The sequence below is a fragment of the Corticium candelabrum genome, chromosome 16 (assembly GCF_963422355.1).
Source record: "Corticium candelabrum chromosome 16, ooCorCand1.1, whole genome shotgun sequence".
In the NCBI taxonomy this organism is placed as follows: Eukaryota; Metazoa; Porifera; class Homoscleromorpha; order Homosclerophorida; family Plakinidae; genus Corticium; species Corticium candelabrum.
The window spans coordinates 344,183-371,682 of NC_085100.1; the positions used below are offsets into that span (position 1 = coordinate 344,183).

At 43.3% G+C, this 27,500-nt stretch overlaps 5 protein-coding genes and 1 long non-coding RNA gene across 7 annotated transcripts in view; 2 read left to right on the forward strand and 4 right to left on the reverse strand.

Annotated features, from left to right (window-relative positions):
• The window catches only part of LOC134191973 (ras-related protein Rap-2b-like), a 2,105-nt gene extending 457 nt beyond the window's left edge, over positions 1 to 1,648 (reverse strand). Inside the window, exons 1-4 of the mRNA XM_062660628.1 lie at positions 1,531 to 1,648; positions 882 to 935; positions 633 to 718; positions 1 to 568 (exon numbers count right to left, since the gene is read on the reverse strand). The exon at positions 1 to 568 is cut by the window's left edge and continues 457 nt beyond it. Coding sequence (XP_062516612.1) covers positions 41 to 568; positions 633 to 718; positions 882 to 935; positions 1,531 to 1,636 — 774 coding nt within the window. The 5' untranslated portion in view covers positions 1,637 to 1,648 and the 3' untranslated portion in view covers positions 1 to 40. The remainder of the gene's footprint in view (positions 569 to 632; positions 719 to 881; positions 936 to 1,530) is intronic.
• Positions 1,649 to 5,863: 4,215 nt separating this feature from the next.
• LOC134191961 (myogenesis-regulating glycosidase-like) lies at positions 5,864 to 8,514 on the forward strand. Its single transcript, XM_062660614.1, has 2 exons — positions 5,864 to 7,008; positions 7,420 to 8,514. Exons 1-2 carry the CDS (start codon positions 5,881 to 5,883, stop codon positions 8,443 to 8,445), a joined length of 2,154 nt encoding a protein of 717 aa, XP_062516598.1. The 5' UTR covers positions 5,864 to 5,880; the 3' UTR covers positions 8,446 to 8,514.
• A 963-nt stretch (positions 8,515 to 9,477) lies between these two features.
• Positions 9,478 to 17,856, reverse strand: LOC134192090 (zinc finger RNA-binding protein-like). Of its 2 annotated transcripts, XM_062660780.1 has the most exons (17): positions 17,193 to 17,856; positions 16,102 to 17,136; positions 14,979 to 15,368; positions 14,748 to 14,878; positions 14,364 to 14,691; positions 14,238 to 14,297; positions 14,102 to 14,181; positions 13,705 to 13,809; positions 13,612 to 13,649; positions 12,500 to 12,592; positions 12,377 to 12,435; positions 12,058 to 12,205; positions 11,184 to 11,263; positions 10,834 to 10,929; positions 10,042 to 10,156; positions 9,882 to 9,979; positions 9,478 to 9,774 (listed from the first exon to the last, which is right to left on the reverse strand). In XM_062660780.1, the coding sequence occupies exons 1-17, from the start codon at positions 17,409 to 17,411 to the stop codon at positions 9,601 to 9,603; spliced, it is 3,249 nt and encodes a 1,082-aa protein (XP_062516764.1). In that variant the 5' UTR covers positions 17,412 to 17,856; the 3' UTR covers positions 9,478 to 9,600. The 2 variants fall into 2 exon arrangements, 1 of the variants encoding a protein (XP_062516764.1); XR_009971889.1 differs by lacking the exons at positions 9,478 to 9,774; positions 9,882 to 9,979; positions 11,184 to 11,263.
• Positions 17,857 to 17,953: 97 nt separating this feature from the next.
• LOC134192091 (zinc finger RNA-binding protein-like) lies at positions 17,954 to 22,731 on the reverse strand. The gene is made up of 5 exons (XM_062660781.1): positions 22,500 to 22,731; positions 21,767 to 22,444; positions 20,383 to 20,868; positions 18,912 to 19,060; positions 17,954 to 18,714 (listed from the first exon to the last, which is right to left on the reverse strand). The coding sequence occupies exons 1-5, from the start codon at positions 22,617 to 22,619 to the stop codon at positions 18,093 to 18,095; spliced, it is 2,055 nt and encodes a 684-aa protein (XP_062516765.1). The 5' UTR covers positions 22,620 to 22,731; the 3' UTR covers positions 17,954 to 18,092.
• Positions 22,732 to 23,751: 1,020 nt separating this feature from the next.
• Positions 23,752 to 24,893, reverse strand: LOC134192093 (uncharacterized). Its single transcript, XR_009971890.1, has 2 exons — positions 24,551 to 24,893; positions 23,752 to 24,488 (listed from the first exon to the last, which is right to left on the reverse strand). It is a non-coding gene; the product is annotated as an uncharacterized LOC134192093 (long non-coding RNA).
• Positions 24,894 to 25,040: 147 nt separating this feature from the next.
• LOC134192092 (bcl-2-like protein 1) lies at positions 25,041 to 26,033 on the forward strand. The gene is made up of 2 exons (XM_062660782.1): positions 25,041 to 25,630; positions 25,831 to 26,033. Exons 1-2 carry the CDS (start codon positions 25,124 to 25,126, stop codon positions 25,954 to 25,956), a joined length of 633 nt encoding a protein of 210 aa, XP_062516766.1. The 5' UTR covers positions 25,041 to 25,123; the 3' UTR covers positions 25,957 to 26,033.
• Positions 26,034 to 27,500: the final 1,467 nt, after the last annotated feature.

A 27,500-nucleotide genomic window follows, 5' to 3' on the forward strand; every position in this document is an offset into this window, starting at 1 on the left:
ATTGTAACAACCTGCTAACTTATCTTATCATAGCAACAGGTTAGGCGACGGATGCCCTTCGCATCGACGTTATCTCCTTCATAGTGAGAGCGCGAGTATCCGGCTGCGACATTCTCTTTCCTGCCATTCCTGCCATCAACATGATCGGCGTCGAGTGTCCCAATTTCGCTTTCGCTCTACTCAGTAAAGTTTTCTTCCTTTTATCGTGAGATGCCGGTGATGACATTATACCAATGATACTATTGCGTCTCGGGTTAGTTCCCATTGTCCTCAGTGCTCGCTCGAATGTATCATCGACTGCCACATTATCTCTAGCCGAAGCCTCAGTGAAGCAACAAGAGAGAGACTCCGCGGCGCTCCGTCCTTCCCTTTCGCTTACTCTGCGGTGTTGAACCAAATCCGATTTATTGCCGACGAGAATAAAATGCGCCGGACGGAATTTCCGTTTCTCGTCGATTTCGGTCTTCATTTCGATTGCAGATTTGAGGCTCGACGCGTCCGTGACGCTGTAGACGAGAACGAAACCATCAGACCACGAACTCGACATCCTAATCGACTCACTCGCATCCTGCATGGATATCCGACATCTAGATATAATGTTGGCACAGACTGAGAAAAAATTTTGGTTTCACCTCGTACTCTTGTTGTGTGCTCGCGTCGAGTATTTGTAATTCGGTTTTGTGTCCGTTGATTGTGATCTCTTTCGAGTAGAGCTTCGCTAGAGAGACAGAGAAAGAGAGAAATCAATAAACATGTGCATGCCTTACAATCTCCCTACCACACAATGGGGCGCGCAATCAAAGCCGAAGTGATGAGATCAACAGAAGCCGATGTGTGTGTGCGTGCGCTTTACTTACGCGCGCGGTATGCGAGTGGTTTACCTGCCGGGTCGTACTCGTAGAGAAATCGCTTGGTAATGTAACGCACCGTCAGAGCTAGAAAAAAGAGAGAAGAAAAACTCATGTTGTCATAGAATAATATGAAGCAACAACAACAACTGAATGTTTATCGGCACCCAAAGAAACAAGGAAAATGAAAGCTGCATGCATAGATAGCCATGCGCACGGAAACTAAAATTTCTAGCCCACCGTGTGCTTCAAGGCCATATACGTATACATGATAATCACAGAGCTACAAAAGTATTGAGCAAACAGACTGCACCATGCACATGCACGTATTTACATGGTTGATGCATGGATGCTCTAAGTGTTGCTTAAGTTAAAGTGCACGAGGTATAAAACATTCATGCAACAACTCAAAACGCAAAGACATTCAGACATCGATTCTCTCCGTTCGGATCATGACATCCATGCGTCCGCCCTCTGTACACGTACACACTAATTCGTTATTTCCGAGCAAGAAGTCGCAACGTAGCCCGCCCTCCTTCCCTTCAAACATTCATATCTAGACTCCAACCTCATGCAGTTACCTGCACGTGTACCATACCCTAGCCTGCATGCTAGCACTGGCTACATTCCATGGTATGTATGTGTGTGTGTGTGTGTGTTTCCGCTAATCCTTTCTGCTCACCAGATTTTCCGACTCCTTCCGATCCGAGCACCGTGACGCGAAATCGAGCGACGGATCGCTTTCCGCTCGATTCCGAGCGCGACGTCAACAGGTCGCACTTGCTCATCACACCGACAACAGCTCGCCTCTAGTGCCCGTCGGATGCGATTAGTATCGGCTATATGCAGGAGGCTGAGAAACCGTAGAGATGAGCGAGTCATTAGTGTGTGGGTCGCTGACCACTGACGCGACGGTCATCTTGCATGCAAGTGGATGATAATGAATTGTTAGGTTGGATGACAATTGTGTTAGGCATCACATCCCAGCTGGCACAAACTCACACAATAAAACTATATTTACCAACACTAGAGGGGCAGTGTGCTATTTATAATGATTCACAGCCGTTCGTGTGGTCGATAGAATGCGAAGTCGGCCATCTTGCTTCCCAGAGGATGACAAATGGTCGGATGGTTGGGTTGTGTATGCAAATTGTTCGATAGTGAGAGCAGGTGACGTGCATATAATCGGAATGATAATGTTGCTGAGAGGCAAGATTTGCAGCAAATTGTGTGCAAACTTGTTTGCTACAAGCTGCAGCCACTTGCATTGATTCCAAGTGCTAGGATTTTATGCTAAATTTAGTTGCAATTGGTGCAGATGCGTCACCACAGACGTTTCAAATGGTCGTCGGTTAGACGGCAAGTGTGTGTGTGTGTGTGTGTGTGTGTGTGTGTGTGTGTGTGTGTGTGTGTGTGTGTGTGTGTGTGTGTGTGGAGGTGACGCCGGCCGCGGATGGCGTTGGGATTCTGATTGCAACAAGATGTCAACCTGATTTGCAACACGCAGTCCGTGACATGGGTATATTGCCAAGAAACCGTGCAGCACCGTGTGACTCCTCTACCGAGCCCATTAGAGGGCGACTACGCCCATGCAGTATAGCTAAGTGTACCGAAAATTAGCGTCAGTGATTGATACGCAATACTCTTTTTACTATGCAAACTGGATGCTGGTGTTGCAAATTGTATGTCTAAACAGCGCAATTGTTGCAACTGTTTGAGCAATGATCTAATTATGAAATGGGGTGAAGTCTTAGTATCGTGGGGCGTCACAGCAAAGCAGGTACCGCGTACTGTATGTCTAGAGTACACGTACACACGTACACACGCACGCACGCACGCACGCACACACACACACACACACACACACACACACACACACGCATGCATGCATGCGCACGCACGCACACACACGCACGCACACACACGCACGCACACACACACACACACACACACACACACACACACACACACGCACAACTATTTTTGGAACTCTCCAGTAGAATATCCTCCAACAAATCTCTAAAACAATCAAGTCAAAACAAGCAGTGAGCAGTTATTCTATTATTCTAAAAATAATAATGGGTGCTCATTGCATTCCTACCTGTGTGAGCGAGCACGTACTATACAGCTGCCTGGTGAAATTTCAAAACAACGTCTAGAATACGTTGTTTTAAGCACTAAATGTATTTAGTAAAAGATCAGGAAAAGAGAGCTGCTGCTAGATACCGTAGTATCTTACAGATGCATTGCATTTACATAGTCAAAGTGGCAAAAAGCAAAACACGACTGTTGCATATACTTTACGCATGCGCATGCATGTGCCTATCTATGTACATTAGGATACCGAGGAAAACTTAGAAGATACGTATATAGTAGAAAGAAGAAATCAGATTTGATGGTAAAGCCGTCGTATCCAGACTTACGTCCACACGTATCGATTCTAGCTAACTACACATGTATCTTTCTAACTATTACCGCGCGAACTGTGTAATGCAAAGCAACGAATACTCTCATGTAGATGTAGCTACTGCTGCAGTAGTATGGCTTTAGTTGTGGGTTTCTAATGCATAAGTAATATCCGGAGGTGCCAAAAGCAACATTGGGCTGCAACGGCACAATTAGGTCGTAATGCAAGTTGGGTATGTTCACAATTTCCATCCGACTGTACGGTGGTTGCAATGGAGATTACCATAAGAAATCTGGTGTAAACAACATCTACTGCCACGATTTCACGTGTAAAGTAAAACCTTCGGTGAAAACATGTTTAGTGAAGTCTAGAGAAAGGTAGCTGTAGCACGTATTTTAGCATCAGTAGCCCAAGTTGAAGATACAGCCATATGTTCAACGTATTCACCTGCATAGAATTCTGGAGGAACAAAAGTTTTAGCGTGAACTGTCATAAAGTTAACAACGTGTTCTCTTGTGATTAGATGTTGCTCGTCACTACCTGTCGAGGCTAGTGCTATGCATCGGAAAAAACAGTTGCCATCTCCTAGAACTGTTGACAGACAACGACCTTGATTTGCAAGTATTGCAGCTGGTTCTATTGTGTTAATATTGTTTACTACTTTTCTTCTTGACCGGTTGTGGCTGACTGGACGGGAGCAACATCTCACAGCATTTTCACTCCCAGAAACATCGAATCTAGCTGTGGAATTGCTTTTTCTGTCAAGAATAGCGGTATACTAAAAGAGTCAATTATTTCTCTACCAGCACTAGCGGTGTTGGGATTATTGACAGAAATAGCGGCAGTATCAGCAAAAGGAACAGTGACAATAGTAGCACTACCAGTGATAAGAGCATCAGCAGCAACAGCGTGCGCAGTATTATTGGCAGCAATATCATCACTACCAGTACCAGTGGTATCATCAGAAACCGAATGTATCTTTGATCCTGATCTTGCAATATGCTGAAAATGATATATATATATATATATAACATTATCCAAAAAACATGTCTGTACAATCTAAAGCCAGTCTATGTCATATGATTTTGTTCAGAGTTTCACCGACAGTTTTTCATGTATGTTACTGACTGCCTGGCTGACTGTCAAATTTCTTTTGAAAGATAGACGTCGTGCATTAAACATTCTTCAATACTTCCAAACTGTGTGGAGGCCAAGAGATTCGCACTCAAGAGGGTGGAAAATACTCCCAGTCGGTGTGACATTGGCTTCATGACGTCGGTCTTCTCTTTCTCCAGCTGCAACTGCATTTCCCGCACTGTAAGCTGTTTGGGTAACGTATGACGGTTGCAATGTGTTTCTGACTGTTACATCAAAATAGGTGGCACGGCCTTGTTCGAAGTCAGGATGAAAAATATCACCCGGTCTGGCACAAGTATCAGTGTTGCAGCGTTGTTCCTTACGGCAGTTGCCACTATCCACAAGCAAAGCGTGAAAAAGAACATCGCATAAGGCGTCATGTCGGCGTGTTCTTAGGTTGTTCTGGCCACAGCCAAGCAGGTGGTCGCCAAATTTATCTAATATCTGTCCACAGGAACAGCGCTTGGAACCCAAATCTGTCGGGAAAACTGGGATGCCCAACCAGATGTGCAACGTTACCACAAACTCTCTAGGGAGCATGGCGAGGCCAATGTTGGGGATTGGCCGCAGCCATGCTCCTGCGTGCTGTGCGGATATCGTGCTAAGTCGGGCACGGTCACGTAAGCCGGTGTATATATATATATATATATATATATATATATATATATATATATATAGTGTTGTTTTCACCACCCCATGTAGGACCTGAGTATTTATCAAATTTGACTATGACTGCTATAGGTAAACTCAGGTGTCCGTAGTGTTGGTAAATATTATTCTACTAGAATAGTGACCGACCAATCCATTCTCCTGACGTCACAATCTCATATGTTCAGATCGCGTGACAACAACGCGACTGCGGGACTTTCCTTCTTGTGTTCATTCCTACTAATTTCCTATTGTCTTGGGTTGCCATTGCCTCCTGCCGAACAACAAACGAATGCTAATATAGTTAGATGACATCACACACTGACAATAACCACACACAAGGTGGCAACACAGCAACACATTCCATACAGTTTGGGTGTGTTTGCCTCATTAAGTTTGCTCTTTCACACACAGAGTTCTCATCACACCCTTACAGTACACTCTAGTGATGCCTCACTTCACAGACAGATTAGCATAATAAGAGAACGAGACGCAGAAGGCAAATAACTGCAGGATGTCGTTTCCATGGCAACGGTAAGAGTGGCAGCGGACTGTCCAAAATAACTTGACAGATGCAGTAACCAAATAATACAAACGATTGCTTTATGTCGCTTATCTGTTTATGACGTCATAATAATTTTAATGACGTAAGATTAGTATATTAATATTAATGAGTGGCATCATTAGCTAAGTTTGAGTCACATAATTTAGGTTGCATCGCGATGGCAGGGTCTGGGTACGCGAACCTATAAGCAAATTCGCAGCTTGCACGTGACTAGTTCAATATGTCTGGACATCGAGGGTACACACCTACGCATAATCATTTCGCTAGCCTATCTCATGTCTGTTGGTGGTTCAGATGAGGATATTCTCATTTCTAGAGACGACAACGAAGACAAAGAAGAACACAAGAAAACTGTCAGCATTTCTTTACTGAGTCCCCCTAAGAGGTTCCGCTGGCCTCTCTTCATTGCCACAACAATACTTGGACTAGCAGCATTGGTAGCAGTCATTGTAGCATTTACAGTCAAACCTCTAATCAACAAAAGTCTGGAAGATGTCAGTCTAGACAAACACACTCGATTATTTACAATTTCCAGAGGAACTCGTGTTGTTTTAAAGTCCAAATTAGGCGTTTCTATCAAGCAGGCGTTGCCTAAAGCATATCTGGGTGACTGGTTGTACAGAATTCGATGGGAGGGTGAAGCTGTCGTGACTGTTACGAATCAGAATGAGACCGACGAGTCAGCAGAGTGTGTCAACGTGTCGTGGCATTCGTTCGACGTTCGTGGCACATTAGAGGATTGTATCGAGCTGGGAGATAGTCACTGGTATGGTGGAGCCGAGATGTATAGACAGACGTGGCCGATGGAAGCGGATGGACACCACGAAATGCGACCGTTTGTGTCATCCGATGAACTCAACGAGTCGCTTAACAAAACGTTTGGGTCCGTGTTGCAACCGATTTGGTTGAGTAGTGACGGTGTGGCGATCATTGTGGATGCATCGGTGCCGCTTCATGTCGGATTTAATTCGACGTTTGATGGCACGGGAGGAAAGTTGTGTCTGCAATCAAAGCACAACGCTTTTGCATACCCACACTGGAACGACGCAAAACCCGTCGTATTGGATTACGTTTTGTGTACCCATGATGACGTCAAAAGTTTATATCAATATGTTGCATCTACTTACTGGGATCCTCCGGATGGAATTCCCGCAGTGAGTATGATGGAAAGGCCCTTGTGGTCGATGTATGTTCAGTATTTTAGGATGTCTGTTAGTCAAGTGAATGTGTTGGAATTTGCAAACAAGATTATAGAGAATGGATTTAGTTACAGTAATGTGGAGATTTGTGGCAAGTACTCAACTTATTATGGAGACCTTGAGTTTGATGATGAGAGATTTCCTAATGTGTCTCAGATGACGAGTGAACTAGAAAGGAAAGGATTCAATGTGACACTGTGGGTGGTGAGTGACGGTTGATGTGTGTGTGTGTGTGTGTGTGTGTGTGTGTGTGTGTGTGTGTTTGTGTGTAAGTGTGTATGTGTGTGTCCATATGCATATGTGTGTCCATGTGCATGTGTGTGTCTGTGTGTGTGTGTCTATGTGTGTGTGTGTCTATGTGTGTGCGTGTGTGTGTAAGTGTGTGTGTGTGTGTGTGTGTGTGTGTGTGTGTGTGTGTGTGTGTCCATATGCATGTGTGTGTCTGTGTGTGTGTGTCCATGTGCGCACGCGTGTGTGTAAGTGTGTGTGTCCATGTTTGTGTGTGTGTGTGTGTGTGTGTGTGTGTCCATGTGTGTGTGTGTGTGTGTGTGTGTGTGTGTGTGTGTGTGTGTGTGTGTGTGTGTGTGTGTATCAAGCCTCACATTTACATTCCAGTATCCATTTGCAAACATCGATTCTAAAGCCTTCCAATACGGAGCAGCCAAAAGTTTCTGGGTAACCGGCGCCAACATCCACCTCAACCTCGTCTCATGGCAGAACACACCAGAAGGTGAAGGCACAGCAATCCTCGACGCAACAAACCAAACCGCACGCCAATGGTTCGTCTCCAAACTCAAGCACATTCAATCAAAATACAACATCAAGTCATTCAAATTCGATGCTGGAGAAGTCAATTATCTCCCACAGTTTTACACAACGTCACAACGGCTGCAGAATCCCGGCGATTTCTCAGCGTATTATTCATCGATTGCAACCGCCTTCTGTCCTCTCTCTCAAGTGAGAGTTGGTTACTTCACTCAACATCTTCCTGTCTTTGTGAGTGTGATGCGCAAGCAGCCAACTTGGGGTATAAACAACGGACTCCACAGTCTGATCACAAGCGTGTTGACTCTCGGTGTGATGGGCTATCCGTTTGTCATACCTGATGCCGTCGGTGGCAGTACATCTAATACGTTTGACTCACAGATGTCTTGCCCTTCGGACGAGCTTTTCATTCGTTGGGCACAGGCAACGGCATTCATGCCGGTCATGCAGTTCTCTCTTTCTCCGTGGAGCAGCTGCTTCAATGATTCGTCCATCGTCACTCGACTCGCACACGAAGCAGTCGAACTGCATGAAAATGTATCTCGTTATATCGTCCGTCTTGCATTGAATAGCGTGACGACACAAGAGCCGATTGTTCGCCCACTGTGGTGGATTGCTCCGAATGACACGACGGCTCACGTTGTGAATGACCAGTTTCTATTGGGAGACAATGTGCTCGTCGCTCCCGTCATTCACGAAGCACAAAGAAAGAGAGACATTTACATTCCAAAGGGAAAGTGGTGTGACACAAGACACAGTAATACAAGTCCCCCATACAATGGACCAAAACTATTAGCCAACTTTCCTGCTCCATTGAATGTCATTCCCTATTTCGTACGATGCAGTCAAGTACAAAATATTTTCAGCACAAAGTAATTGTAATATATAATAATTTAGTTTAGTAGTGCCAATCAATTGAATCACAATTATTTTCTAATGACAGCACAGCGGGTTGTAGTTTCTCAGTAGCGTGATTACTGACGTTAGAAGTGCAGCTAACGCGTGTTAAAGAATAGCGAGTTAGATCTAACGCGCGTTAAAACATGTCTAAGAGTGCAGCTAACGCGCGTTAAAAGGGGTGCGTTACAGTAAATTCTACATAATTGCAAGACACAACAGACTCTATACACCAACAGCTGTGATATACACATTAGAATGATTTGCATGTAAATTATTTGTAATGGCAGGACCACAGGCTATATTGTAGTGACGGACTACCAACATAAATGCGGCTAACGCGCGTTAAAGGACAGATTATTAAAGTGCGTCTGACGCGCGCTAAAGCATAACATAACTACATCTAACGCGCGCTAAATTACATGAGGACAGTAGATTCTACATAATCACAGACTCTACACCAACAGCTGGTGATATCAGGGAGTGCTACGTACTTCCGTGTATGCTGAGCGTAACGTGGGAGTTGTTTCCAGATGCAATCAAAGATTGAAATCCCGGCCGAGCTGCACACGTTTACTAGAACTGGCATTTCCAAATCAAACTACATACACATACTAGATGCATTACCCCTCTTTAGTTTTAGAGCTCTTTTCAATCACAATCGTTTCACCTAAAAAATAAAAAAAACATTTGAGAAAATGATGGGTATGTAGGGATGGGTATGTGCTTAATCATTCTCATCTCCTACATCACAATCCAGTACTGTGAGTCAGTGTCACACACGACTGCTGCGTTTTAATTAATTTAGGTAAAAAGATTGTGATGTAGGAGATGGGCATGACTAAGTACATACCCATCCCTACATACCCATCATTTTCTCAATGTTTTTTATTTTTTAGGTAAAAAGATTGTGATGTAAGAGATACCCATCCCTACATACCCATCATTTCCTCAATGTTTTTTATTTTTACACATTAGAATGATTTGCATGTGAACCAGTGAATTCAATACTGAAGTCACGTTGGCCTTTACCAACAACACTCTTGTTTTACACATTGCCTGGAGTACGTTTGTTGTCATGACAATACTCAACTAACAAAATTGAAATCAACTAGTTCTAGTTCACCACCATCATCATTCGTCTGTCTTTGCTCGTTTGGCTGCTGGTTCATCCACAATGTTTGAGTCGGTAGACATTAATGGGACGTTGTCGTCAACAGGCAATGATGCAGAAATGTTAACACCATTGGGAGGATTGATACCGAGAACACAATGAATTTGATCCAAACAGATGAGTCTTAATGCATGCTGAAATGCAATACATCAGATGGTTTACCAGCGCACGCGCGTGCACACACACACACACGTACATACACAACACACATACACACAAACAAACACACACATGCACACACCTGTGCACTAGCCGTGATGTCTTCTATCTCTTGTAACGTCAGATGACTAACAGCATTTACAGAGTCGCGTTCGCATGGATCGCAGATACCAAGACCTCCTGTTGGTGAACACAACATATCAGTGCATATTGTCAGGTTGGTGGACACATCTGGTGATCACCTGGTAGAAGAAGGCCGGATGAGACGATTTCCATGAGACGACGAAGACCCCAACCAGGACATGGATCAGTTGGGTCACAAGACAAGACAGCCTTTTGAACTAGCAATTCTAAGGGCTGAGAATAAACGTGTTGGTATACAAGATGTTATCTTTATAATTGATAGACGGACAGATGGACAGACAAATAGACAGGACTGACAAACAAGAACAGACAGATGGGTAAACAGACAGACACACAAGCAGACAAACAAATGAACAAACAAACAGACAGACAGACAAATAGACAAACAAACAGACAGAGACAGACAGACAAACAGACAGACAGATGGACAAACAGACAGACAGATGGACAAACAGACAGACAGATGGACAAACAGACAGACAGATAAACAAACAGACAGACAGATAGACAAACAGACAGACAAATGGACAAACAGACAGACAGACAAACAAACAGACAGATGGACAAACAGATAGACAGACAGACAGATGGACAAACAGACAAACAGATGGACAAACAGACAGACAGACAAACAAACAGACAAACAGACAGACAGATGGACAAACAGACAGACAGACAAACAGACAGACAGATGGACAAACAGACAGACAGACAGATAGACAAACAGACAGACAAATGTACAAACAGACAGACAAATGGACAAACAAACAGACAGATGGACAAACAAACAGACAGACAGACAGACAAACAGACAGAGACAAACAGATGAACAAACAGACAGACAAACAGACAGATGGACAAACAGATAACTTCAGTCTTTGCCACCTTACCCATTCTTTCAATGCCGCCCACGCCGGCACTCTCCTACACAACTCCCTCATCACTCGCAACAACATTGAACACCCGGGCAGATTATGAGCCTGTTTCTAAAACATCACAACAAATGTATCAACAACAAACACAAACAAACAACAACCTGACCCACAAACAACTCACTCGCACACTCACACACACACCCACACCCACACACATGCCTTTCTATTACTAAAGATATTGTATTGTATTGTATTGTATTCAGCTAGCAAAGCGCCATACAGCCCGCTACAGAGCTTTGCTACCTACCAGACTCTCACGACTACAGCAGCTAGACAGCACACGATACAAGGAGTCTGAAGCAAACCTGAAACCATTTTGAATGACGAAGATGAGCTAACGCCTCAAGGCATGGCTGCCTGGGCACGACTCCTCTCTCAGCGTTGGCTAAAACAGGAGACGTGGAGCAGAATCAAGCACACGGCTTTTGATGCTCCAAATGTATTGATAACAACGAGAAACAACAACGAATAGAAACAGACGAAACATGGGACGAATAATGGACGGACAGTGAGAGATAGAATGAAACAAAGTTGGTAGGGAAAAGGAGGGAGAGAGAGAGAGAGTGATTGACAGATGGAATGGAGAGATTGGGAGCATCAAAATCACATGCCTCTCATCTCCTCCACAACAGGCTGCAAGCCACGTGATAGCAGACGACTGAACAAACAAAACTAATAGAGAAACAAATGATTGTGTGAATGGAGAAGTGAGCACTCGTGATAAGCCGTGTGCACGACTAATGAATGAGAAAGAAATGAACGACATGTGGTTGGAAAGATACGAAAATGAAGAGAAACAGAAAATGTGTATGTGTGTGTTCGTTTGCTTATGTGTGTTTGTTTGTGTGTTTGTTTGTTTGTTGTATATTTGTTTGTTGTGTATTTGTTTGTTTGTTTGTTTGTGTTTGTTGTTTGTTGTGAATTTATTTGTTTGTTTGTGTTTGTTGTGAATTTATGTTTGTTTCTGTATTTATTTGTTTGTTTGTGTTTGTTTGTTTGTGTGTCAGTGCATGTGTGTGTGTGTGTGTGTGTGTGTGTGTGTGTGTGTGTGTGTGTGTGTGTGTGTGTCAGTGCATGTGTGTGTGTGTGTGTGTGCATGCGCGCACGCGCACGCAAATCCAAAAAATACAAAACATTTGCTACCACTGCGACTGTCCTGTCCAGTGGTCACGCCCTTACCTGCTGCATCTTCATCCGACGGTTCCATCCTCATTTCTGTCGACGTGAACGTCACACGTATTGTGATTTCAAACTCTCCCTTGCATTTGATGTGCAGAGCTGCCTCATTGAAAACCACCGAAATATCATACTTGTTCTTGGCTTCAACCTGATGACAATAACAACTCCATCAACATATTCAACACGCACACACACACACACACACACACACACACACACACACACACACAGACAGACAGACAGACACAAACACACACACACACACACAAAAGCACAGTGACACACACAAACACAGACACAGACACAGACACACACTTACACCCAATTCATAAAGCAACAAAGCACCAGATGCTTCAAGTAACTTCTCAGTCGGTTTGTCTACATCATGTAACTCAATCACACTCCATATCACAAACCAAAACCAAGCAACTGCAATGCAAACCTCTGCAGAGAGTCACAAGGTCAACATCTTCATCTCCAGTGATCATCAAACACTTAGCAATGATACCCACTCTCACAATGCCTTTCACATGCCCTACACACGAGCACAAGTCGTGTTAGAAAGTGAAGCCAGAGACAACAGAAACCGAGCTGGATGACAAAGAGTAACAAGAAAGAGAGAGACAATGTGATTATTAGTGCAGTTGAGAGTCTGCAACTCAATCAGATCTCTCTGTGTGTGCATGTGTCATCGTCTCTCACTTAGACGTTACGACATCTCAACCACAATGCTTAACAGCCGGTGTGCAAGACAGAAGCCTCACGTGGTGACAAGATAGAAGCCTCAAACACACACAAACACACACACACACACACACACACACACACACACACACACACACACACACACACGTACAGTTAGTCTCGCTAACCACGTCCATTTGGCTAGTGAGACTATGCCAATCTGTGTGCAAAATGTTAGGAAAACAAACGCGACGGACAGTCACAGTCAGTGACGTACAGCAAGATAACGAGCGTCACTATCCCTGCACTTGATCAAGTTGAATGGATGAGAAAACGAGGAGATTAAATGAGGGTTTTACTCTAGATTTGTGCATCTGATTCTATAGAAAGTGATTGCTGAGCATCCCGGCAACACGTAGGTTTACATGTGATCTGTTGGATGGAGTTAACATAACGAATGAAATTGAGCAAGAATGACAGATGCCATAAAACATGTTAGAGACCAATTTACATGTCAGACTCACACCTCACACCTAGCATGTCATCATTAACGGTCCCTATGGTAGGCATATGATCAAAATAGAATGAAGCATAAAGGCAATGTGAGGTGTAATTGGTTACATGAAATTGAATCCTGGGTCTACAATATGCACATGATGGCAACGTTCTGTAGTCAAAACTGTTGTACACGTCACACACACAACACACACACACACACACACACACACACACACACACACACACACACACACGAGACTGTCATGTGTGTGTGTGTGTGTGTGTGTGTGTGTGTGTGTGTGTGTGTGTGTGTGAAATCATCGTTGCTAAGGATTACAGACATACAGCAATGGCACGTGACAACGCACTTACTTCGTTCTTCATCGACTTTGTTGGGACCCATTAGTGGACTGAATGAGAAATACAATGAATAATGTTGATAACTGTGTGTGCGTTGTGACATACGGTGGTTTCTCTGGTTTGGCCTTGTCTTCTGCTGTTGGTTTGTGGATGGTTCGAGGGTCTTTTGAAGGATCAGTGAGAACGACATCCAAGTCAATATCAGGGTCTCTGTAAATAATTTACATTGTAATAGTCTAATGTATTGTGAGATGCATCCCTCCAATAGCCTAGTGTATTGTGAGATGCATCCCTCTAATACAATAGTCTAATGTATTGTGAGATGCATCCCTCCAATACAATAGTCTAATGTATTGTGAGATGCATCCCTCCAATACAATAGTCTAGTGTATTGTGAGATGCATCCCTCTAATACAATAGTCTGGTGTATTGTGAGATGCATCCCTTCAAAACAATAGTCTAATATATTGTGAAATGCATCCCTCCAATACAATAGTCTTACCCCACATATGGAGTCAGTTTATCAGACACTCTCATCATTGCCGCTTCCACGTCACTCACGACAGCTTGAATAGTAAATATCTAGTAACACGACATTACAATCACATCACAACAACCACAATCTACGAGCACAACACCTCATCATCAGTAGGATATATCTCATTATGTTTCATCTCCACAAGCTCGTCAGTAGGATCCTAAACAAACAAGCAACAACGTTAGACTCAACGCCGACATCACAATTTCATAACAAGAAAACTTACCACAACAAGAATTTGGTCTTTATCAGGCGGCATGCCCTCGACACCGTAACCACTCTCGTTCATACTCCACTCTCCTTGTTGCCATTCCTCTTCTCCCCATCCTTCTCTGTAGTACGGATCGTCATACTGTCCCATGTACTCACCCGGTGGTCCATAGCTGTCCGCGTCCGGATAGTACGGTTGAGGTGGTCCGTAACGGATTGGAGCAGGAGGCAGCGCCGAATACCGACGATACAAAGGATGCTGCATGTGCATACGAGGTGGCATACGAGAAGCAACCCGAGGTGGTGGTCCAGATGGTCTCTGTCTTGCCATTTGAGCCGCTTTCCTATAAACAATAACAGTTGTCGATCGAATTTCGTTATAAACAAGTTTGGTACACACCTCGCTTCCTGCATACGCTGCCATCTTTCTTGTCTCTTCTGATTCTTCTCGGCGTTTCTCCGTTGTTGCTGTGCCTTTTGTCTTGCCTTACTCGGCTGCACGTCGACCATCAAATCAGGATTGACCTTTTGCTATACAAAGACACACGATAGGAAGATAATCCATCGGCACCACAATTGTATTAACGTTTGGCGGTGATTCTGTGTGTATGTTGTATGTCCATGTCCGTACCTTGTACGCTAACTTGTGCCTTCTTCCTCTCACGTGCAACTTCCTTGCCATTTCATCATTGAACATGCACTCACACAGTGAACACTCGTACCCTCCGTGAGGCATTTTCTCGGACTTTGGCACCGGTTTTACGTATTCCTCTCCTATAGGGTCCTGACTCGGTTCGTTTCCCTGTTGAACCTCAATATTTGACAAAACATTCTCGAGTCTCTCCTCGGCATCTGCCTGAGTGTTAGTGCTGGTTGTTGTGTGGAGGGAGGTGCCGCCTTCGAAGAGTGTCTTCGCTTGAGGGAGTTTAGAGGAAACCAAAGGAACAGTCTTGCTTGCCACTTGGGCTGGAACCTTTACTTCTGGAATTGGTTTACCAAGTCGTTGATGAAGTTTAAGAGCCTACAAACATATCATGATCAGCCCGTCTGTCTGTCTATTAGTCTGTCCATCTGTCTATTTGTCTGTCTGTTTGTCTATCTGTCTGTCTGTTTGTTTGTCCATTTGTCTGTCAATCTGTCTATTTGTTTGTCCATCTGTCTGTTTGTTTGTTTGTCCATTTGTCTGTCTATTTTGTCTGTCCATCTGTTTGTTTGTTTGTTTGTCTATCTGTCTGTCTGTCCATCTGTTTGTTTGTCTGTTTATCTGTCTGTCTGTCCATCTGTTTGTTTGTTTGTCTATCTGTCCATCTGTTTGTTTGTCTGTCTGTCTATCTGTCTGTCCATCTGTTTGTTTGTTTGTCTATCTGTCCATCTGTTTGTCTGTCTGTCTATCTGTCTGTCTGTCCATCTGTTTGTTTGTTTGTCTATCTGTCCATCTGTTTGTTTGTCTGTCTATCTGTCCATCTGTTTGTCTATCTGTCTGTTTGTTTGTCCATTTGTCTGTCAATCTGTCTATTTGTTCGTCCATCTGTCTGGTTGTTTGTCCACTTGTCTGTCTATTTTGTCTGTCCATCTGTTTGTTATTTTGTCTGTCCATCTGTTTGTTTGTCTGTCTATTTTGTCTGTCTATTTCATCTGTCCATCTGTTTGTTTGTTTGTCTATCTGTCTGTCTGTCCATCTGTCAGTCAGTCTGTCTATCTATCTGTCCATTTGTCCATCATCCACCGCCTGTCACACACAAACAACAAACCACCTTATTATGTTTCGCTCCCTTGATGTGCGCATTGAACGCATGAACGCCCACCACCGTAATATCACACAAATCACACTTCAACGTTCCCCTCACGTTCACACCCGTCGTTGTTCCACTTCCACTTCCACTTCCACTCGCAGCACTTTTCTGCGACAAACGTTTCTTATGTTTCTGCCCATCGAGATGCATTTTCCACGCAGAAGTGCCGCCACAACTAATCTTACACGTCTCACAATAATATTGAATGTTATCCTTCTGTTCGTTGCTCTTCTTAGCTCGGTTGTTCCACCACCAAGGTTTCGAACTCGATGTTGATGAAAACGACGAGCTTTTCTGCCCACTCTGTGTCTTCTGCTTTTGCTGTGCTACGTAAGCAGCTGCTGTCATGTAAGCCGATGCGTTGAATGAGGAGATCGCTTGGCTTCCGGTTGGTTTGGTCGTCATAGCAATGGCTGATGTCGTTTGATTGCTGCCTTGAATTCCTCCAGAAACGAATCCCGAGTACATCCCGGGATACGCGGTCGTGTCTTGATATTGTGTCATCGATGGATACATGCTGTACATGTAGCTGTACGGATACTGATACGAGGCTGCGGTTGTTGCTGCCGTTGGTGTCCCGGATGATGACGTCACATAACTAGTACTGGGTTTGGAAACGTGAGGGAGGAAGCTCTGTGGCGCTTGTGTGTGTGTACCGGGTGGTGGATGAGGAGGCGGCGGCGGCGGAGGAGGAGAGTCTCTGAGTCTTGGCTGCACGGACGTCTGATTGGTCGTTGGGTATTGTGACGACAGGCGCGACGGTTGACTGGGTGATGAATACGATTGACTCAGCTGATTGGTTGAAAACTGCTGAGAGGGCGGCAATGCGCCTGGGTATTGCGCTGCCGTCTGATTGGTCGACGAGTACAACTGACTGGTTGGCGCGGAATACTGCGGTTGTCTCTGGCTGTAGACTTCTGGTGGCTTAGCGGGCGGTAGTGGAGGCGGAGGCGCTACAGATGAGTAACTCTGTTGCGCTGGCTGCTGTTGTGGATACTGTAAGAGAGAGAGAATTCGCACAGTTGTACACGTGCTTTCCTAGAGAATCTCACTTGACTTGCAGATGCGCCCACTCGAGTCCCAGCGCCTGTTGGTTGGGAAAATTGCGTGTAGCCTGCTTGGTATGACTGAGAAACGCCGGACTGTGACACACCGTATCCGTAGTTGTACGCCATTGAAAATCCGGGACTCGTGCAAGACAATAACCCGGATAAAACAACTAGATCACGTGTCTGCGTGTTAATTAAAACGCAGTGCGCTAATCGAGTCATCTCACCGCGAATAGTCAAATTTACTATTTCGCTATTGTATACAATAGTTTAAGAAAACATTTAATATTAATTAAACACGGTAAAAGATAACATCCGGGACCTATTAAATAATTATTATTGATTTTAGATTTTTTCTTTACATGAGTTAGATGCTTGAACAGCACATCTATACTAAATGCATCCTATCCTCCAGTGTAGCACGTGTACGTCTGTATTGACAAGTTGCTATACAACTTGCTAACGTCGTACTACAGCAGACCTCGATGCACTGCAGTTGTAGTAAATATCAACCACAACACACACACACACACACACACACACACACACAGACAGACAGACAGACAGACAGATGGACACACAGGCAGACAGACAGACAGACACACAGACAGACAGACAGACAGACACACACACACACACACACACACACACACACACACACACACACGACCAGTGCCAATCTACCCCTACTCAACATTATGTGATCTATGACACTAAAGCAAGACTAGATTGGCTGTTACGACATCAAACGAACGACAGCACAATCAACCAACACGTCAATGTAATCACACGACTCTCAAACGGCAACCAAAACGCATACCCACCTGCTTACCACCTAATGAATGACCTACACTTTAATAGTTGCTATAGCATTACACACCCACTTACAGAAAAATTATGTGGTCAATCGTAGTCGTCATAGCTACCAGCCCATCGTTTAGCATACACGTTTGTGTCGTCTGTGTAGTATGTCTCTTCGCTATACTCTGGATGCCTGCCGTATGCTGCCGTCTCGTCTACATAACGTGTCCCGTCCCTGTAGCGTTTGTGGTTGTTGTACGTTTGTTGATAACGTCTCTCTTTGTTTAGAAAGTCTCGCGTGTATTGAGAGTCTGATGCTTCATAGTGAATGTCATCGCTGTAGTCCAGGTCGTCATAGTAACCACGTCGGTCGTCATAGTCCTCCTCTTGAGTATCAAATCGGTAGTCACTGTAATCATCTTCTGTGTGGTGGTACTCATAGTGAGTGTGTTTCGTGGCTAAATGTGCGTCACTGCTGGCCCAGTCGTCGTGTTGTTGCAGCTCTGTTGGAGTCTGTCGTTCGGAATGAAACGGATTTGTGAAATCTAACTCATAGAGCTGAGGTTGATGTCTTTCTGGTAGAGAGAAGTTGAATTGGTGATCGACTAATGAGTCATAAGGTTGATCCAATTTTAATGGAATATCATTAATATCAACATCGGATGAATAACGATGATGTGACGTTGACACTCGATGACCGAGATCGTTTCGTTGTTGTTGAGGCCTATCAACAAACAAATGCTGAAGTGATTTCTACAGCAGACGAGCAACATATAATCAACTGACAAGAAGATACAAACAAAGTGAACACAATGTACCATACATACATACATCCATACATACATACATATATATATGTGTGTGTGTGTGTGTGTGTGTGTGTGTGTGTGTGTGTTTATTAATATCAACCATTGTGCTAACTTGGCATTCTCCATGAGTTGTGGCCTCGTTTCTGTTTCTATCTTTCTCTGCCTATTCAGCTTGCTCGCTTCGACTCTTTTCTTGTACAATCGTCTTCGTCTTGCCTTGCTTGGTTGTACGTCAACTACGAGATCGGGTTGAAACTTTTTCTAGGCAAATAAACACCGTCCACCATCCACCAACCATCAGTTTGTCACATAACAGACAGACAGCTTGGGTAGTATTTAGTTGTTTTGCTTAGATGGAGTATAATAGTTCAATGTTTGAAAATATATGTATTGACAGACAGACAGACAGACAAACAGACAGACAGACAGACAGACAGTCAGACTGGAGTATATACAGACGGACAGACACAGAGGCGAATAGACAGACAAACAGACAGACAGACAAACAAACAAACAATAGACAGACATACAGAAACAGACAGACAGACAAACAAACAATAGACAGACATACAGAAACAGACAGACAAACACAGACAAACATACAGACAGGCAGACAGACAGACAATCAGACTGGAGTATATACAGACAGACAGACAGACAGACAGACAGACGGACGGACAGACAGACAGACAAACAGGCAGACAGACAGACAAACAGGCAGACAGACAGACAAACAGACAGACAGACAGACAAACAAACAAACAAACAATAGACAGACATACAGAAACAGACAAACAGACAGACAGACAAACAATAAACAGACATACAGAAACAGACAAACAGACAGACAGACAAACAGAATCAAGTTTATTGTCAACAATCTTCACTACTACAAACAGTTATTGTTAAAATGAAATGTTCTACTTGTAGTCCGAGACTATTGCTAATGAGTAAAACACTGAATGTCTCTATCTACTCCCAAAACACTGTCATCTCCTAATGAGCGCACAGAAAGCCTTGACAGCTTCCGCAAAATCACTCTGCTGTTGCATTTTTGAAGAGTAATAGACAGTCTTTTCCTCCAGAAGGTTTTAAACTCTACCGCAATTCTTCTTCCATCAAAGCCTCTCGCCTTCTTCCCCAGTTCATTCATCAGCTCGTCAAACAGACAGACAGACAAACAGACAGACAGACAAACAGACAGACAGACAAACAGAGACAGACAGACAGACAGACAGACAAACAAACAAACAAACAATAGCAGACATACAGAAACAGACAGACAGAGACAATCAGACTGGAGTATATACAGACAGACAAACAGACAGACAGACAAACAGGCAGACAGACAAACAGACAAACAAACAAACAAATAGACAGACAAACAGAAACAGACAGACAGACAGAAACAGACAGACAGACAAACAAACAGGCAAACAAACAGGCAAACAAACAGACAAACAAACAGACAAACAAACAGAGACAGACAGACAGACAGACAAATAAAGAGACAAATAAAGAGACAAATAGACAGACAGACAATAAATGTTCCTTAACAGACTAAGACTTCTCTCCTAACTCACCTTATACATCATCTTGTGCTTCCTCCCTCTCACATGCAACCTCCTCGCTACGTCATCGTTAAACACACAAGAACAAAGACTGCACTCAAATCCACCTTTCGGTAACTTCTCAGATGGCAGCAAAGCCGTTACGTATTCCTCCCCAACAACACCTTCATGTGCTTCATCAGAACAATCGACAACAATCAGCGTGTCCAGCATTTCCTCATCCGTCACGTCAGTGACACTGGCTGTTGACGTCTGTATATCAGAGGCAAATGAACTTAATGCTGATGGTGTTGAGAGTAGAGGTTCTCGTTGCTGGACAGGAGATTTTGATTTCTGGGTGAGTGGATTCTGTGTTGGTTGAATTGGTTCGTGTTGGGCTGCTTCAGTCACAATGTCATTTATTTCAGATGACAATGGAGATGTGGCCGAGTCTGCTGTACTACAAATACTTGGTAGTTGAGGTATTGGTTTACCAAGTATCAGGTGGAGCTTGAGTGTCTGTACGAGCAATAACGGATAAGTTACAATGATACTTCAGAGAGTAAAGTCTGTAAATTGCATGCATGTATGTTTCTCCTCTACCGTGTGTGTGTGTGCGTGTGTGTGTGTGTGTGTGTGTGCGTGCGTGTCCATCTGTCTGTTTGTCTGTCTGTCAATACATGTATTTCAAACATCAAACTATAATACATATCAGCAAAAGACAAAAAGTAAAGTTCGCAAGCTACATGAAAATACACGCATGTGTACACATAGCAGCCTATCAGTCTGTCTGTTTATCTGTCTGTCCATCTGTCTGTTTGTCTGTCTGTCCGTCTGTTTGTTTGTTTGTCTGTTTGTTTGTCTGTTTCTTTGTTTGTCCATCTGTTTGTCTGTTTTTTTGTTTGTCCATCTGTTTGTCTGTCTGTTTGTTTGTTTGTCGATCTGTTTGTCTGTTTGTCCGTCGATTTGTCTGTCTGTCCATCTGTCTGTCTGTCTGTCCGTCTGTTTGTTTGTCTGTTTGTTTGTCTGTTTCTTTGTTTGTCCATCTGTTTGTCTGTTTTTTTTTGTTTGTCCATCTGTTTGTTTGTTTGTCCATCTGTTTGTCTGTTTGTCCGTCGATTTGTCTGTCTGTCCATCTGTCTGTTTGTTTGTTTGTCCATGTATTTCTGTCTGTTCATCTGTCTGTTTGTTTGTCTGTCCATCTGTTTGTCTGTCTGTCCATCTGTTTGTCTGTTTTTTGTTTGTCCATCTGTTTGTCTATCTGTTTGTCTGTTTGTCTGTCTGTCTGTTTGTTTGTCCATCTGTCTGTCTGTTTGTTTGTTTGTCTGTCTGTCTGTCCGTCGGTTTGTCTGTCCGTCGGTTTGTCTGTCTGTCCATCTGTCCGTTTGTGTGTCTGTCCGTCTGCACCACATCCCACCTTATTGTGTTTCGATCCATTAACATGTAACTTCATCCCGTCTTCACCCGTTACCGTCACATTGCACAATTCACACTTCAAACTCCCTTCCACATCTGCCACATTACTACTCATAGACACTTTCTTCTTGTGTCTCTGCCCCTCCAGATGCATCTTCCATGTCTGGTCTCCATAGCAACTAATCTTGCACGTCTCACAGTAATGCTGCGTCGTGTCCTTTGTGCCCGCTTTCTTCGCTTTATTCTTTCCTTTCGATCGCGACAACACGGAACTTGTAGGATTTTGAGAATCCGGTTGTCGACTTGTGGCCTGAGATTTTTGAGTCGATGACGTCATGACTGACGAGGTTGGATATTGTCTGTTAGTTGTAGATGTAGTCTCATGAGCAGGTGTTGAAATATTACTTAATGGGTAAGTATGTTGAGGTGCCGAGCTCGACTGATTACTGATTGGCCGATATGAGGAAGAAACCGTGGAAACTGTTGGATTCGATTTCCCGGATAATGACGTATTGATCGTCCTGGCAACGTAAGGTGAGCGGTTGTCTCGGCGTGCTGACTGACGGTCAGAGAAAAATCGCGCGCGATGTTGTTGTTGACTCGATCTTGACCGATACGGTTGATTCACAGCAACGTTAGCAGTCACAGAAGAAAGAAAGGGCACAGGTCCTGCTAACCCCTAGAAGAGAGTGTAGAAGGTTGTAGAACACGTGATAGAAGAGATGGGGTCTTACTTGGCCTAATAGCTGAGGTGGACGCGCTCTAAGATGTGGAGGTAACGTGTAGTCTAACAAGTTGCCTTGAAACACATCATTATCAACCCTACAGAAGTCGCGATTGTACATGTACGCCATGATGTCAAACACGATACCCCGGATGTAGATCACACCCACATGCGTGTGCACCCATGCCTCGGGCTAAAAAGCAAGAACTCGTAAAATACTAAATACTAGTGATGGCAAGAATCGTACGTGTACATGCCATCATGCGGGAAATCATCCCAATAGCACGCTGTCTGTGACTCGCGCCGCTTATACGGGTCAGTGTTGTACATACGGGCTATTTAATGCTTATACCGCGCGCTAAAAGATAAGAACGTTAACTATCTCATGTCTTGACTAGAGGTCTATATCAACAGCTCTGCATGTGCATGTGCCGTCATCATTGTTTTGATGAGAAATAACGTACAATAAATGTCATTTATTATTATTGTTATTATTATTATTAATTTTTTATGACCTGACGTAGCACTCATTAAAATTAATGGTGCAAAAAACAGAAACAAACAAACAAACAAACAAACAAGCAAGCAAACAAACAAACAAACAAACAAGTAATATAACTACTGGGCATTTATTTATTTATTATTTTTAATTAATTAATTATATTTATATAATTAATATCTATTGTCACTATTGCCACACAGGAATACCTGATGTAAACGACTATCCTCAACTAGATACAAACATACAATCGTCTTGTCAACCATACCTAACCAGAACGCATTAGAAACGACTGGAACTTACACCAGATATGTGTCTATGACGTCAATGAACCGGTACAGCACTGTACAGTACAACCCGCCTACCAATGACGCACGTCTGTCCTTTCTGCCAATCTCATTGGCTCGATGACGTCACGATACAAGTCGGGTCCTTGATGTGCGTAGACACAGTGTAGCAACCACAGTGCTACATCTTGTTGTATGGCGTCCGGTTGTGTATCTTCACATTGCACTGCAGAGATTGGTATGAAACAAAGAGACTCTATAGTGGAAAGAATTCCAGAATTTGTTGAGGCATCTCTTAGGATGAAATACTACAGACTAAATTTCTTAATTAAACGGGCCATAGATTCAAGAAATGAACTTATGAGAGGACTGGCTATGCTAATAGTTAGACATAGTTATCCTGGACACGGATTGGATATGATAGATGGTAATGTTTTTACGTGTAGGTTAAGTGATTTTGTGTGTTAGTTATGTCATTTGTCTACACGCGTGTGTGTGTGTGTGTGTGTGTGTGTGTGTGTGTGTGTGTGTGTGTGTGTGTGTTTGTGTGTGTTTTACGTTGCCCCTATGACGGAACTACACCAGATTTGTTGTGATAAAAATAAATTATTATTATTAATATTAATGAAGTAATTGGCATGGCATCTGCTTACGTAGCCTCGGTATTCCAGACTGCTTTCTGCACGTGATGGGAGGGAAGGGTGGGAGGAGAGAAGAAAGCAGTCTGGGGACAGCTCTATTGTAAGTGACTTCGGAAGAGGCGCGACTGCTCAAGTTCAGAAACATCCGCTCCAATCAAAACCACCGCTCAAAAAAAACGGCCAATCAGCGCTGTAGACAACTGTTGACGTCAATGAGTAATTTGTAATTACCTAAAAGCAATTCTCAAACGACTGCAATAGCACAGTGGGGTGCAGCTAACACAAATGCAACGCGCTACGAGTTTCGCTCCTGATGACATGATAACTCAGCGAATGTTTGTCAGACGTTACTGGACGATCAAGCCATTGCAGCGGCTGTTCCGACTTGAAGCCTTGAAGACCAATCAACTGCTTGCTAAGCGATTTTAGTACGAGGTCGCGACGCCTTTCCTTCTCTCTACCGGAGTCAGTAAAGTCACTCATTTTCTACGTTCTCCCGTTCGTTTGTAGTCGGCTGGCAGCGAACAGCTTCTGGCAATATCCCACGAGCCATCTGGTGCTTGTTACTGTTCCTAATGAATGTGGGTAATTTTATCGATTACGATGAACACTGCCTATTTCCGAAGTCACTTACAATAGAGCTGTCCCCAGACTGCTTTCTTCTCTCCTCCCACTCTCCTCTCCCATCACTTGCAGAAAGCAGTCTGGAATACCGAGGCTACTGCTTACGTGACTACTTATTTGTAAAATCATATCCTAACCATAACGTTCTAATAGACTGATGGTCTTTGATATGCAAAACCTTATCCTCCTGAGTGTGTCTTATTTACATGCTATGTTTAGCGTCTACAAGAAATCCGGGCTCTTGCGCTTTCGAATGATGCCAAGATCGTCGCTTACCGACGAAGGACACAGGAGTTATAGCGATTTTTTTAAATGCACAGTGAACGCGAACAGACAGTAGGTAAAAACATACAATCGTCTTGTCAACCATACCTAGCCAGAACCTTCTAGAAAAGACTGGAACTTACACCAGATATGTGTCTATGACGTCATGAACCGGTACGACCCGCCTATCAATTGACGTCACGTTAAGGGTGTGCTTCCTGCCAATCTCATTGGCTATCGATGACGTCATTATAATACAATGCCGGGTCCTTCATGTACGTAGACACTGTGTAGCAACCACAGTGCTACATCTTGTTGTATGGCGTCCGGTTGTGTATCTTCACATTGCACTGCAGAGATGCCCACAAGCGCCTGCAAATCATCACCATCAGACGACAACCGCAACTCACTCGATCTAGAAAGTGTGTGTGCAACAGCATCAGCCCTTGCAGACATCTATATCAACGAGCTACTCAACGAGTCTGCTCCAGACGCTGCAGCATGTGCACGACCTCGTTTTGCGAGGAAATTCGTGAGATTGACTCGAGAGGTGGAGATGCGGCACAAGAGAGAGTATGAGGACATGTGCAAGGGTCTGATGATCAACTCACAGACTGTCTATCCGATTTTTACACAGATAAGTGGAGAGTTGTTCAAGAGTGGCGTCAACTGGGGACGCTTGTTGGGCTTGTATGCATTTGCTGGCGCTCTGTGTCGTGTATGCAATAGCAATGGAATGTCAAGTATGGTGGCTGAGATAAAGATATGGCTTGTTGCGTATGTTAGAGGGAATTTGGCGACGTGGATTATTGATCATGGAGGATGGGTGAGTTGCATCATTGTTGCATGATGTAGCTGTGTGTGTGTGTGTGTGTGTGTGTGTGTGTGCATGTGTGTGTGTGTGTGTGTGTGTGTGTGTGTGTGTGTGTGTGTGTGGTGTGTGTGTGTGTGTGTGTGTGTGTGTGTGTGTGTGTGTGTGTGTGTCCTAAATTCGAATCAACTCAATATCCTACTTTCTCGTTCTAGCCGGGATTCGACGCGCATTTCAAACTGACACAAGAGGAGAACACGTGGTTTTCTAAAAGTCGACTGAAAGTCTTAGGACTTACCGTACTCAGCGCTATCACACTGTATCTAGCAACAAAAGACTAACTTAATATTTTCAAATTTTATAATCCTGTCAAATATGTATATTTAGTCAATAAATGCGTTGGATCATTTTGTCAAAATTTGTGAGCATTTTGATTGAGGTTACTCGCTATGGTCAGTGGTATGCAACATGTGCTATGCAACATGCATGCAGACAATACTAGGAAGTATGCCAGACATGACTGGACCAAGACATGACTGGACCAGGACATGACTCAACCATCACATGCTTGTCATTCTTGCAATAATTTTCCTGTTTTGTCTGCATTGTGTAAGTGCACACACACACACACACACACACACACACACACACACACACACACACACACACACACACACACACACACACACACACACACACACACACACACACACACCACTTCTGTGCATCAATTGATCGTGCACATTCAACTTTCCTCGTTGTGTACAATTATAGACAATCCTGGTGTGTATGTACATGTGTGTCTATGTAGATGCTGGCTGTTGGAATGCTACAGATTTAGGTGGAGGAAATGAGTCATAGTCAAGTGGTTTGTATGATCATGAACTGGTGGACTGTGTAGGTTGTGAGCTCCTCACTTAGCCCACAGTCTAAAAGATATTTGGCTCTTGCAGTTGCAATAATAGGAAATGGTTAATGAAGTCATCAAATACTGAGAAGTTGAGAAGTTGCAACAAAAGTCGATCATATGATGTCCAAGAATGGTGACAATTTTACATCATCAAATAGTATGTGCAGCATCAAACACACCAGCACCACCTCCAAACCCATGGTTTGTACTATATTGGACTCTAGATTTTAAATACTTTGGCTTGAGGTAAATGTCAGTTTGGTCACCTACTGGGGTATTAGGTGTCTACACTTCTACCCAGGGAATACTTTCTCAAGAGGATTATAAATAATATATTTAGTAATATAATGTCACGTGACTAACATAATGTAACTAAGACGAATATAATATATTTAGTAATATATTATGTCACGTGACTAACATAACTAAGACTAAAATAATATATAGTAATATATTATGTCACATTTTGTTATGTTATTTTTTGTTATAAATAACATTTTTATTTTGTTATTTATATATTTTGTTATGTAATTACCAGGACTAACATACCTAAGACTAAAATAATATATATTTAGTAATATATTATGTCACGTGAATAACATGACTAAACTAAAACTAAAATAATATATATTTAGTAATAGATTATGTCACGTGACATATTCTATTACTAAATATATATTATTTTAGTCTTAGTTATGTTAGTCACGTGACACGATCTATTACTAAATATATATTATTTTAGTCTTAGTTTAGTCATGTTAGTCACGTGACATAATATATTACTAAATATATTATTTGTGTACGCGCGTGCCCAGTGTCTTGAACAAAAGCTCGACTTCTACACGCGACCGGCTTCTAGCTACACAGTATGAGGTCTTCGATTTGCGGGAGTTTGGTCTTAAATATAATACGGTAGCACTAGAAAATTATTATCGTAGGCCACACCTCTAGGCTCGTAACAAACGTCACATTCCG

Bases quoted from the DNA above. Each gene is read 5' to 3' on its own strand.
- LOC134192092 (XM_062660782.1), top strand. From the start codon at position 25,124: ATGGCGTCCGGTTGTGTATCTTCACATTGCACTGCAGAGATGCCCACA. The intron at 25,631-25,830 runs GTGAGTTGCATC...TTCTCGTTCTAG, and splicing joins TTATTGATCATGGAGGATGG to CCGGGATTCGACGCGCATTT.
- LOC134192091 (XM_062660781.1), bottom strand. From the start codon at position 22,619: ATGGCGTACATGTACAATCGCGACTTCTGTAGGGTTGATAATGATGTG. The intron at 22,445-22,499 runs GTAAGACCCCAT...ACTCTCTTCTAG, and splicing joins CACCTCAGCTATTAGGCCAA to GGGTTAGCAGGACCTGTGCC. The intron at 19,061-20,382 runs GTGAGTTAGGAG...TTATTTGCCTAG, and splicing joins AGCACAAGATGATGTATAAG to AAAAAGTTTCAACCCGATCT.
- LOC134191961 (XM_062660614.1), top strand. From the start codon at position 5,881: ATGTCTGTTGGTGGTTCAGATGAGGATATTCTCATTTCTAGAGACGAC. The intron at 7,009-7,419 runs GTGAGTGACGGT...TTTACATTCCAG, and splicing joins TCAATGTGACACTGTGGGTG to TATCCATTTGCAAACATCGA.
- LOC134192090 (XM_062660780.1), bottom strand. From the start codon at position 17,411: ATGACTCGATTAGCGCACTGCGTTTTAATTAACACGCAGACACGTGAT. The intron at 13,810-14,101 runs GTAAGACTATTG...AATTATTTACAG, and splicing joins AAACTGACTCCATATGTGGG to AGACCCTGATATTGACTTGG. The intron at 10,930-11,183 runs GTTTGCTTCAGA...GTGATGTTTTAG, and splicing joins GTCATTCAAAATGGTTTCAG to AAACAGGCTCATAATCTGCC.